Source organism: Lepus europaeus, chromosome 11 (assembly GCF_033115175.1).
Source record: "Lepus europaeus isolate LE1 chromosome 11, mLepTim1.pri, whole genome shotgun sequence".
In the NCBI taxonomy this organism is placed as follows: Eukaryota; Metazoa; Chordata; class Mammalia; order Lagomorpha; family Leporidae; genus Lepus; species Lepus europaeus.
The window spans coordinates 18136802-18150269 of NC_084837.1; the positions used below are offsets into that span (position 1 = coordinate 18136802).

The 13468-nt window shown below is 42.2% G+C and overlaps 1 protein-coding gene across 2 annotated transcripts in view; it reads right to left on the reverse strand.

Moving 5' to 3' along the window:
- Positions 1 to 13468, reverse strand: part of KIAA0586 (KIAA0586 ortholog) — a 120919-nt gene that overhangs the window by 47324 nt on the left and 60127 nt on the right. For both annotated transcript variants that reach the window (XM_062205043.1, XM_062205044.1), the window contains 4 exons: positions 11989 to 12242; positions 8756 to 8832; positions 5840 to 5974; positions 4454 to 4631 (listed from right to left, as the gene is read on the reverse strand). In XM_062205043.1, the coding sequence (XP_062061027.1) occupies positions 4454 to 4631; positions 5840 to 5974; positions 8756 to 8832; positions 11989 to 12242 (644 nt within the window). The remainder of the gene's footprint in view (positions 1 to 4453; positions 4632 to 5839; positions 5975 to 8755; positions 8833 to 11988; positions 12243 to 13468) is intronic.

Here is a 13468-nt window from a genome sequence, read left to right on the forward strand (position 1 = left end):
TAAATGATTGCAAAACTGGAAAAAAAAATCAAGATAAAAGGCATGATACTAGCCACCAGCAGAAAGTCTTAATTTAAAGGAGAGGAAAAATTAGTTCTCTATGGGCTCAGTCCTTTTCAGCAAACTTTTCAGCAACCTCTGGTTCTGTTAAGCACATGTGAGATGGTACTTTTATATACTCCCAGCATTATTAAAGAGAACAACATTTACAAGTGCATACACTGTGGTAACTACTTCACGTGTGTTGTTACTTACTATGCCTAGTAACTGCAAGAGGTAAATATCATTGCATCTAAGATAGTCTCCAGTAGTCTCTGCCTCCTCATATTCACACCTTTTTGTAGTGCCTTCTTATACTGTTCCAGGATTGGTGTGTTACAAATAGAAAATGACAAGAGAGATAGCTTATCACTTTGGAAATGAGTTTATCAAAGACATCAGGGTTTCCATCTAGGCTGCTCACTTTCTCACACCAGCTTCTCTGGCAGAAGTCTCTTACAACGTCATGAATGCCCCTACAGAGAGGTTCATTCAGCGAGGAAGTGAGGCCTCTTGCCTTCAGACCCGTGAGTGAGCTAAGACAGTGACTCCTCCAAGGTCAAGCCTTCAGATGATCTGTCCCAGCCAGCTACATGACTGCAATCTTAGGAGAAGAGTTCAAGACTCAGAGAGTCTTAAGCTGCTACCTGATTCATGACTTCTAGAGATGTGCGAGATAATAAATGTTTGCTGCCTTCAGCTGCTAAATTTTGGGGTTATTAGACAACTAATAACTAATAATCTCACACAGTAAATGAAAAAACTTGGGTTTATAAACATTAAGTTACTTAATCAGTGATACACCATGCTGGGATGCAAACCCATTTCTGAAACTCTAAAATCCCAAACCCTTAGTCTACGCTACTACCACATTCACCTTATGTTATACTACAGTACTTATTTTTTAATTAAATTAAACAAATAACTATAATGTGCTTATTATTTAAAGTGTTCTGTACCACAGGTAGCCTGCAAGGCACTATAATGAAGACTGTGTAGCCTATATCCTCATAGATTTGTTCTATAACAATTCAGCACGTACCTAGTGGCTCCCAAGTACCTACTGACTCTCCAGTGATCTGTGGGAGCCATCTTGTGGCTGTTCCATTTCACTGCATTTCAATGAAGTAGCTGATAGACACTTGTTACACTCTATGCCATTTAAATCTAACTAAGTTGAAATCTCCCTATGTGGGAAAAATAAAAAGTAAAACCAATTTTTGTATTTATTATCATAGATAATTCAGTCTTGGATTTCTCTCAATTCTGAATGATATTAATAATACCAACCCTCTAAATATGTATCACAATTTTTCTAACTTTAGGCCTACAGAAGTGTTTTTTCACCTAAGAGAATAAAGCTATAAGCATGGAAAAATCAGTAATGAAAATATAGTTGATCCTCATTAACTTGTAAATTATGGATCTGCAAATTTACCTACTCGCTAAAATTTATTTGTAACCCCAAAAGTAATACTCAAAGTACCCACATCGTAATTCTTGGACATGGGTAGAGTGGTAAAAAATTTGAATCACGTGATGTGCAATTTCTCAGCTGAGGCTGAAGAGAAAGACACTCTGCTTTTTTTTTTTTTTTTTTTTTTGACAGGCAGAGTGGACAGTGAGAGAGAGAGAGACTGAGAGAAAGTTCTTCCTTTTCTGTTTGTTCACCCTCCAATGGCCACCGCGGCCAGCGCACTACGGCCAGCACATCGCGCTGATCCGAAGCCAGGAGCCAGGTGCTTCTCCTGGTCTCTCATGTGGGTGCAGGGCCCAAGGACTTGGGCCACAGCAGAGAGCTGGCCTGGAGGAGGGGCACCTGGGACAGAATCCGGCGCCCCAACCGGGCCCAACCACTTGGGCCATCCTCCACTGCACTCCCGGGCCACAGCAGAGAGCTGGCCTGGAAGAGGGGCAACCGGGACAGAATCTGGCGCCCCAACCGGGACTAGAACCTGGTGTGCTAGCGCCGCAGGCGGAGGATTAGCCTGTTGAGCCACAGCGCCGGCCACTCTGCTTTCTTATTTTAGTTTTTACACTATAAAAAAGTGACATTTCCATGGTATATTTCATGCCACAATTTTCACTGTTCCTATTTTTGATAATTTCACTGTTTAAAGTGGCTCCCAAGCATAGTGTTGTTGGTTGTGAGTTCAAGATCAATGAATCAACAATATATATTAAATAACATGCCTCTAAATAGAAACACAGGAGCAGGTGTCTGGTGAGGCAATTAAAATGCCACTTGAATACCTGCATTCTACAGCAGAGTACCGGGGTTTGAGTCCTGATTCCACTTTTTTTTTTTAAGAGAGTAGGATGGAATTTGTGTGTGTGTGTTGGAGGGGGTGTTTGGTTTCTTTGTTGTTGTTGTTTTGTTTTATTTATTTGAGAAGCAGAGTTACAAAGAGAAAGAGAGGAAGAAGAGACAGAGAAAAAGGTCTTCCATCCGTTAGTTCACTCCCCAAATGGAGCTGGGCGAATCTTAAGCCAAGGCAGGAGCTTCCTCCAGTTCTCCCAAGTGGGTGCAGGAGCCCAAGCACTTGGGCCACCTTCTACTGCTTTCCCAGGCCATACCAGAGAGCTGGATCGGAAGAGGAGCAGTCGGGACTAGAACTGGCACCCATTTGGGATTCTGGCGCTGCGGGCCACAACGCTGGCCCCCTGGTTCCACTTCTGACTCTAGCTTAATGCTAATGCATATCCTAGAAGGCAGCAGGTAATGGCTCAAGTCGTTTGGATCCCTGCTACCCATGCAGAACTAGATTGAGTTCCCAGCTCCCAGTTTCAGTCTGGCCCAGCCCTGGTTGTTGAGAGCATTCAGGGAATGAACCAACAGATGGAAGATTCTTTCTCAAAGTTCCAAATAAATAAATTTTGAAAAAAATAATGTGTAAGCCACTAAAACTATACTGAAACACACTTAAAACCAAGTTATGTAATTATCAGTTACAAACATTCATGACTACAAACTAGCAGGCACTTAACCCTGTATTTCCTCTTGGAGAAATAGTTCAATATTTGTTACTATGTTTGTGGTGACTTAATAGAATAAAGCTGCCAGAGATAACTAGAATCACATAATGAGAATCAAGGTATGCTGGTGGTTAGTTTTCTCTACCTTATCTTTGTTTCTATTTCTAAACAGCAGAAAGTTTAGTTAGTTAAGTTCTTTTTTTTTATTTTATTTTATTTTATTTTTGACAGGCAGAGTGGACAGTGAGAGAGAGACAGAGAGAAAGGTCTTCCTTTTGCCGTTGGTTCACCCTCCAATGGCCGCCGTGGTAGCGCGCTGCGGCCGGCGCACCGCGCTATTCCGATGGCAGGAGCCAGGTGCTTCTCCTGGTCTCCCATGGGGTGCAGGACCCAAGGACTTGGGCCATCCTCCACTGCACTCCCTGGCCACAGCAGAGAGCTGGCCTGGAAGAGGGGCAACCGGGACAGGATCGGTGCCCCGACCGGGACTAGAACCTGGTGTGCCGGCGCCGCAAGGCGGAGGATTAGCCTAGTGAGCCGCAGCGCCGGCCTAGTTAGTTAAGTTCTAAAATAGTCCTGGGTACATTGAACACTGTGTCTAATATTCATACAACATAAAGAGTGAATTTCTTTTCTTTCTTTTTTTTTTTTTTTTTAAGTACCTCCTTCTTTGACCAAAGGGATAATTTTATTTTTTATTTATTTATTTATTTGACAGGTAGAGTTATAGACAGTGAGAGAGAGAGAGACAAAGAGAAAGGTCTTCCTTCTGTGGTTCATCCCACAAATGGCCGCTGCAGGTGCTTCTTCCTGGTCTCCCATGCGGGTGCAGAGCCCAAGGACTTGGGCCATCCTCCACTGCCCTCCCGGGCCACAGCAGAGAGCTGGACTGGAAGAGGAGCAACCAGGACTAGAAGCCGCCCATATGGGGTGCCGGCACCGCAGGCAGAGGATTAACCTAGTGAGCCACAGCGCCGGCCCCAGGAGTGAATTCCTTCAGTATCATCTGATTGAACAATATCCTAAACAAGAAGATCTCTCATGTTACAGTTTTGTTGGGCTATCTGTACTTTTGTAGCAAACATTAAAATAAATCCATTACTATTAAAAAATGTTAAGTCTACATATTCATATTATCAGAATAATCTGATGTCCTATCCTGTGGTTCACATGCAAGCACTGATACAAGAATCACATTTCGGGAAGTGCTGCCATATATCTATCACAGGAAAACTTTTCATTTATAAACATTTCTTTTAATAAAGAAATTTGCAAGCCCCATCTGTAAAGAGTTATACTTTTCTCAATTTAGATTAGGAATATACTGTAGATTATAAAATAAAACACTCAGTATGGAAACAGTTCAAAGAAAAGTGTGATGGGATGTAAAGTGAATATTCTAACAGAGGATGTATCAAAAACAGTATTTGGTGTATACCTGAAACTGTGCCCAGCTGCTGAGATGATGGCTTAGGATCCCACTGTTGTTGCAAACACTCCGCATGGGTACCAGGCTGCGGAACACGCACAGCACGTCCCAGCAAGATGTTCTCCGCAGCTGCTGGCAGCCTGGGCCGCTGCCCTTCACTCAGTTCGCCCACACTGTTTTCCAAGTCCTTTGCGGAGTATAAACAATTGTTAAAACCTTTGCATTATAATCAAATACAATCCACACCACTTAACTACTTCAAGGTTTCAGAAAGTGCTTATCATGCCACATGCACATCAAATGAGAACCAAGCTATATTAAAGTTAGTTTAATAAGGCAGCTGATGATAGGCTTTTTAATATCTTATTTCTTATGAAGTTAACTATTACCTGTTTTTCAACTTCCTACTAGACAGCAATAAAACATGTACGAAAAATGCTATTATACTTTAAAACGCTAATTCCTGGCACCTGTTAAACACTGTTCCTGCAGCTTCAGAGTAGAGTAACAGAAAATACTTGCATAAATCTCATCATGAATAAAAACTGCCTGGTGCTGTTAGCACGTACTTTACAATGAAACAGCTGAAGGGGAAAATACTACAACTGAAAAAGCATGAGTGTCACACCCAGGGGCCGGCGTTGTGGCACAGCAAGTGAAGCCACTATCTGCGACCCTGGCAGCCCATTTGAGCACCAGTTCAAGTCACAGCTGTTCTGCTTCCAATGGAGCTTCCTTTTAATGGTCCTAGGAAAACAGTAGAAGACGGCACAAGTATTTGGGCCTCTGCCATGCACACAGGGAACCCAGATGGAGTTCCAAACTCCTGGCTTTGTCATGACCCAGTCCCAGTCATTGTGGCCATTTGGAGAGTGAAATCCCAAATGAATTTGGATGAAAGATATTTCTCTATTTCTGCAACTATGTCTTCCAAATTAAAAAAAATCTTAAAAAAATTATACCTATGAAATAACTATACCTATGGGGGCCAGCACCGTGGCTCACTTAGTTAATCCTCCGCCTGAGGTGCTGGCATCCCATATGGGCGCTGGGTTCTAGTCCCTGCTGCTCCTCTTCCAGTCCAGCTCTCTGCTGTGGCCTGGGAAGGAAGTGGAGGATGGCCCAAGTGCTTGGGCCACTGCACTTGCATGGGAGACCAGGAAGAATCACCTGGCTCCTGGCTTCAGATTAGCACAGCGCATTTGAGGGGTGAACCAATGGAAGGAAGACCTTTCTCTCTGTCTTTCTCTCTAACTGCCTATCTAATTATAAAAAAAAGAAATAATTATACCTATGAAAATAATTATAAAAAATTATACCTATGAAATAATTATAAGTACACAGATTGAAGAAGACAATATCGTGTTAAATAAAGCTTTTTCCCTGGGGAAGTACCTCTGAATGACAGGCTGCTTGCTCTGAAACTACTGGCTCCTGGTTTTGTTTAGCAAGAAGAGAAAGAACTGCCTCTGTATGACATTCTTTATGGGGTTTCCTAATCACCTGTCCTTCACTGGGAGAATCATCTTCCTGAAAGAAACAAAAAGACAGCACAACAACAAATTTTATCAGACCATTCCATTTTTCTCCATTTTCAATTGATAAAAACTCAGCAGTCATCATAAAACAATACAGATTGGGTATACTCATCTAAAATGCTTGAAATCAGCAGTGTTTTCAGATTTTGGATAGTGGAATATTCATGTACCTAGAATGAGGTATCTTGGCAATGGGAACCAAGTCTAAACACAAAATTCATTTATCATTCATGTGCACCTTATACACACAGCCAAAAAGGAATTTTATACGACAATTTTAGATAAACTCGTTCCCTTGTAAATATAGGCATTAAAATGTTCTGAAGTTCATAAAGAGCAAATTTTTTGAAAAAAAAAAAATTTTTTTTTATTTGAAAGGCAGAGAGGAAGGAAGAGACTTTCTACCTACTGGTTCTTTTCTCAAAAGCCCACAACAGCCAGAACTAGACCAGGATGAAACCAGGAGCTCAGAACTCAGTCTGGGTAACAGGGAACCAACCACCTGATCTAAGGCTTGCTGCCTCCTAAGGTGCATATTAGCAGGGAGCTGGAATTCCTGTGCCAAATGTCTACCACCCTAAATTATTTTATTTTTAGTGAAATAAAGTTGATCAACTTTGGAATAAAAAGCTCATATATTCCCATATATTCATAGATAAACACCTACTGATACAGTCGAATTATTCTGGGTTTTTCCAGATTGTTCTTTTGAATTTGACTTTAGTATATAAACTTGTAGCATATTTAATTTAAGCATCTTAAAATATAAATTAGAATTTAATTTCAAATGTAGAAAGAAAGAAATTAATATTTAGTACTAGTTCAATTTAGCTATTTAAAGAAACGTAAACATGTGGTAGCATTTGGATAAGTTCTAAGAATAGATAAAAATGCTTTAATAGCATATAAAATAAGCCAAACATTAGTATGAGGTTTCTGTGAGAATAAAGATGTTTCATTTATTCCTTTATCCCATATTATTTCATAAAATTGATTGTGTATACTCTTCACAATATATTCAACCAATCACTTGTGATAAGTAATCACTATTTAAAAAAACTGTTGGATCCAGCACTGTGGTGTAGTGGGTAAAACACCACCTGTGGTGCTGGCCTTCCAGAATGAGCACTGTTGGAGTCCCGGTTGCTCCATTTCAATCCAGCCCCCTGCTAACGTACCTGGGAAAGCAGCAGAGGATGGCCCAAGAGCTTGGATCCCTGCACCCACATGAGAGACCTGGAAGAAGCTCTTGACTCCTGGCTTTGGACCAGCTCAGCTTCGGGCATGGCAGCCATTTGGGGAGTAAACCAGCAGGACGAAAGATTTCATGCTCTCTCCCCCTCTCTGTTATTTTGCCTTTCAAATAAATAAATAAATCTTTAAAAACAATTTTAATTAACTGTTCAGGGCCAGTGTTGTGGCATAGCAGGTTAAGCCACTGCTTGCAACACTGGCATCCCACACGGGCATGCAATCCAGCTTCCTGTTAAGGTGCCTGCAAAAAGCAGTTGGAGGTTGGCCCAAGGGCTTGAGCCCTTGCCATAGACTTGGGAAACCTAGATGAGGCTCCTGGCTCCTGGATTCAGCATGGTCCATCCCTGATCATTGTGGCCATATGGGGAGTGAACCAGTGGATGGAAGACACATCTCCCTCTCTCTGTAACTCTGCCTTTCAAATGTATTTAAACAAATCCTTTTAAAAAAAATAATCAACCATTCCATTAAAACATTATTTAAAAAAGCCTCCTCAATAGAGTGGCCATTATGCCCAAGGGGGTTAAGCCACTGCTTGGAATGCCCATATTCCATATCAGAGAGCCTAGGATCAAGTCATACTCCCTCTTCCAATCCAGCTTCCTGCTAACGCAGCTCAGGGAGGGAGCAGATGATGGCTCAAGTACTTGAGTCCCCACCACCCACAGGGAGAACAGCATGGAGTTCCCAGCTCCTCGCTTCAGTATGGCCCAGCCCAAGTTGTTGCAGAGACGAGAGAGACGGAAGATCTCTCTGTCTTTTGTGTGTCTCTATCTCTTTCTCTGTCACCTTGCCTTTTAAATAAATATAAATATATAAATAAATAAAAAGTGAATACCATTTAAAACAAACTCCCTAATGAAGTGTTTTTATACTCCTGTGCAAAATATTTTAAAAAACAGTGATAACAGCAATACTTAGCAAAAGATATGGATAAATATAGATGACAGTTGAGTATAATTACCTTTTCTTGCTTAGATTGTTGAAAATATATGCAAAGTAAAAATTTATATTTCCTAGACATTTTTTTCAAAAGAAAATTCCTACTATCACTTCTGAATTACATATATGCATATATATGATATTTTTAATGCCGATTTTTTCTCCTGTACAGTATCCCTGGATCCTATTTCAGTTTTTCCTTTGAAAGCCATTAAATTTAAATACGTATTAGCACAAACAATTTTAATTGTGGTTAGGGACACATAACAATTGTAACATAAGAGAGTTGCTTTAAATAGTTAAGGTCTTGTTCAAATATTCTAAAGCCAACATACCCAGGGAATAATTTGCATAGAGCTATATTTAATTACCTGATTATATTAACTGTGTTCCTTTTCTTCCCTGCAATTGCTGGAGCCAGAGAGAGTAATAATTTTCTTTCTCATAAGATTACATAATGAAATGTGAAAGAAACCTTAAATTCCTTCTAGATATTTTACTAAAATTTGTGTCAAATAACTGAACCAAAAAATCTGATGAATGGCAACAAGTCCCCATTAGAATTCAATGTCCTTACCATTTCAAGGGCATCCTGCAGAGTGCTGGATAGGCTATCATTTAGATTTGTCAAATACAGCCCTCCATCTCCTAAAACTATAAATTAAAATGTAATTATTTAGAAAAAAGAAAAAACACAAATTTAGTAAATCATCTGACCATGATAAGCCACAGAACGTTACAGTCAAACTTATACTGCAATAAAATACTGGGATAGTAAAAAACAAGTAAATAACTAACTACTCAATCTCAGCAGTATTTTTTAAAGTACAGTTTACAACACAAGATTCCTGTTTCACCAATTAGCTGTCAGAACTGGAAGGGACTATAGAAAGCAACTGTAACTAAAAAATTGAGAAATAGGGATTGCTATATAATATTAATGAAATTAAAACTGATAAATGGGACTGGCATTCTGGCCTGATGGGTTAAACTACCACCTGCTATGCTGGCATCCCATATGGGTACCAGTTTGAGTGCCGGCTGTTCCACTTCCTATCTAGCTGCCTACTAATACACCTGGGAAAACAGAGAGAAGATGACTTGGGCCCCTGTTCATCTGGGAGACCCAGATGAAGGCAGTCCCTGGTTTGGGCCTGGCCTTACCCCGGCCACAGTGGTAATTTGGGGAGTGAACCGGCACATAAGCTTCTCTTTCTCTCTCTCTGCTCTACCTCTCTCTGTAACTCTGCCTTTCAAACAAAAATAAGATAAACCTTAAAAAAATTTTTTCCCGGGGCCAGCGCTGTGGCACAGCGGGTTAATGTCCCAGACTGAAGCACCGGCATCCCATATGGGCTCCGGTTCTAGTCCCCTCCTCCTATCCAGCTCTCTGCTATGGCCTGGGAAAGCAGTAGAAGATGGCCCAGGCCCTTGGGCCCCTGCACCCACGTGGGAAACCCAGAAGCTCCTGGCTCCTGGCTTCAGATCGGCACAGTTCCAGCCATTGTGGCCAGTAGGGAATGAACCATCAGATGGAAGACCTCTCTCTCTCTGCCTCTCCTCTCTGTGTAACTCTGACTTTCACATAAATAAATAAATCTTTTTTAAAAAATTTCCTTTAAAAAAAAAATCAGGGCTGCACCGTGGCTCACTTGGTGCCTGTGGCACCGGCATCCCATATGGGCACTGGGTTCTAGTCCCGGTTGCTTCTCCTCCAGTGCAGCTCTCTGCTGTGGCCTGGGAAGGCAGTGGAGGATGCCCAAGTGCTTGGGCCCCTGCATCTGCATGGGAGACCAGAAAGAAGCTCCTGGCTCCTGGCTCCTGGCTTTGGATCGGCGTAGCTCTGGCAGTAGCGGCCATTTGAGGGGTGAACCAATGTAAGGAAGACCTTTTTATCTGTCTCTCTCTCTCTCGCTGTCTAACTCTGTCAAATAAAAAAACAAAAAACAAAAAACAAAAAAAACCTGGGACCAGTGCTGTGGTGCAGCGGGTTAGCGCCATGGCCTGAAGCACCGGCATCTCATATGGACGCCGGTTCAAGACCCGGCTGCTCCTCTTTCGATCCAGCTCTTTGCTATGGCCTGGGAAAGCAGTACAAGATGGCCCAAGTCCTTGGGCCTCTGCACCCATGTGGGAGACCCAGAAGAAGCTCCTGGCTCCTGACTTCGGATCGGCACAGCTCCAACCATTGCAGCCATCTGGGGAGTGAACCAGCAGATGGAAGACCTATCTCTCTCTCTTTCTCTCTCTCTCTGCCCTCTCTCTGTGTAACTCTGACTTTCATATAAATAAATAAATCTTAAAAAAAAAATCTATGGGCCAGCACTCTGGCATAGTAGCAAAAGCCGCCACCTGTGGCACCAGCATCCCATATGGGTGCTGGTTCAAGTCCTGCTCCACTTCCCATCCAGCTCTCAGCTATGGCCTGGGAAAGCAGTAGAAGATGGCCCCAAGTCCTTGGGCCCCTGAACCCATGTGGGAGACCTGGAAAAATCTCCTGGCTCCTGGTTTTGGATTAGCCTAGCTCTGTTGTTGCAGCCATCTGGGGAGTGAACCAGCTGATGGAAGACCTCTCTCCCTGTCTCTGCCTCTCTTTACCTCTCTGCCTTTCAAATAAATAAGTAAATAAATTTTTAAAAGAAAAAAACATCTAAAAGCCCTTGAAATATCATTTAAAAAATAATGCAACTCAGATATTAAAAAATATAAGATAGGGGTAGGAGTTAGTTAGGGCACAGTAGGTAAAGTCACTACTTGAGATGCCCATATCCCATCTAAGAGCACTGGTTTGAGTCTCAGCTGCTCTGCTTCCAACCCAGCTTGCTGCTAATGCATCCTGCAGATCACTAATGCTAATGCAGCAGATCATAACCCAAGCGCATGGGCCATTCCACCCACACAGCAGAACAGGATGAAGTTCCGGGCTCCTGGCTTCAATCTGATACATCATTGCTATTGTATTTACTGGAGGAGTGACCCGCAGATGGAAGATCTTTCTGTGTGTGTGTTATTCTTTCTTTCAAGTGGATGAAAACAAACATTTGGGAAAAAAATAAGGTAGACATATATATTAATTTTGAATGATGTCCACATTATGTAAAAAATTCAGGATTTGAGATAGTATGCATTACATACTATTTTTAAACATATAGATACATATGGATATAATTAGGTATATATACATGCATAGACAAAAAGGGGATGTCCTCAAACTATTAAAATTGCTACTAATTCCAGAGGGTGGGGTTGTAAGGAAGATTTTATCTTCTGAAATTAGAGCTCTTAAAAAGTAACTAACTTACACAGAGCCCTTGCACTTTCTACTATACCATGTTAAGTCTTGAAAATTAAATGAAAAACCTTTAAAACAAAAGTATTGGCCGGCGCCGTGGCTCACTAGGCTAATCCTCCGCCTTGCGGCACCGGCACACCGGGTTCTAGTCCCGGTCAGGGCACCGATCCTGTCCCGGTTGCCCCTCTTCCAGGCCAGCTCTCTGCTGTGGCCAGGGAGTGCAGTGGAGGATGGCCCAAGTCCTTGGGCCCTGCACCCCATGGGAGACCAGGAGAAGCACCTGGCTCCTGCCATCGGATCGGTGCGGTGAGCAGGCCGCAGCGCGCCTACCGCGGCGGCCATTGGAGGGTGAACCAACGGCAAAAGGAAGACCTTTCTCTCTCTCTCTCACTGTCCACTCTGCCTGTCAAAAAAAATAAATAAATTAATTAATTAAAAAATAAAAATAAAAAAGTATTCCCTCCATAGGAAGTTATAACCTAACCACCAGTGAAATCAATTAATACAAGGTAACTTACCATTGGTAGCCAATTTTTGTCCAACGTTAAATAAAATCTCTCCTTCAGAGATGGGCCTATCTAGAGTTTCTGTTTCAGTGACAGTGACACTCAAAGTGCTCTCTGGTGTTGTTGAATCAGAAGTGGGCATCTGGGAGGAGGAAGGAGCTTTGGCACTGGCAGGAAATGGTGTGAGGGGCACTGCTTCTGGAGCCGCAGGCTGAGCTGGGAAATCCTCACTCTCAGGTTCTTCATCTTTAGCCACAGACATGACACTAGGAAAATGAAGACATATTATGAACATACTGGATTCCTGAAGGCCACTGATATAAAAGCAGAAATGTCTCCTTGAACAAAGTATTACCATAATCTATACTATTGCAATTAAGGAAATTTATTTTTCTAAAATTGCTTTTATGCTTCTTTTTAAAAGCCTTGTTTTTTTAAAATTTTTATTTATTTATCTATCTACTTATTTATTTGAGACAGAGTTACAGACACAGAAAGGGAGAGACAGAGAGAAAGGACCTCCATCCACTGGTTCACTCCCGAAATGGCCACAACCGCCAGAGCTAGGCTGATCTGAAGCCAGGAGCCAGAAGCTTCTTCTGGGTCTCCTGCTCGGGTACAGGGTCCCAAGTACTTGGACCATCTCCTACTGCTTTCCCAGGCCATAGCTAAGAGTTGTATCAGAAGAGGAGCAGCCAGGACTTAAACGGCGCCCATATGCGATGCCGGAACCACAGGCAGATGCTTAGCTCGCTATGCAACAGTGTTGGCCCCTGCTTTTACCTGTTTTTATACTTTAATTGTAGTTATCCTGGAAGCTCTTTCAGTCACAAAATAAATCTATATGCAAATATATAGTCAGATAAAAGTTAACCAATCACAGTAAATGATGATCCACATTGTGGAGAAGTTATTTTCTAATATTAACAATGTGAGAAACAGCTGTATTTTAGTCTATTTCAAATATTTTAAGAAAGAGATGTGGGGGGCAGCGCTTGTCACAATGGGTCTGAAGCACTGGCATCCCATATGGGGCTGTTCCACTTCTGCTCCAGCACCCTGCTAACGCACCTGGGAAATCAGCAGATGACCCAAATCCTTGGGCCCCTGCACCCATGTGGGAGACCTGGAAGAAGCTCCTGGCTCCTAACTTAGGATCAGCTCAGTTCCAGCCACTGCGGCTATTTGGAGAATGAACCAGCTAATGGAAGATCTCTCTCTTTCTCTGTCTCTACCTCTCTCTGTAGATCTTTTAAATAAATAAAATAGATTTAAAAAAAAAGGAAAAAGAAACCTGCTAAAACAAAAGGAAAAAAAGAAAGAAAAAGATGGAGACCGGCAGTATGGCTCAGCAGGTTAAGCTGTCAGCTACAATGCTGGCATCCTATATGGGCACTGGTTTGAGTCCTGGCTCCTGCAACTGATCCAGCTCCCTGCTAATGCGCCTGGGAAAGAAGTGGAAGATGACCAAAGTACCTGAGCCCCTGCTACC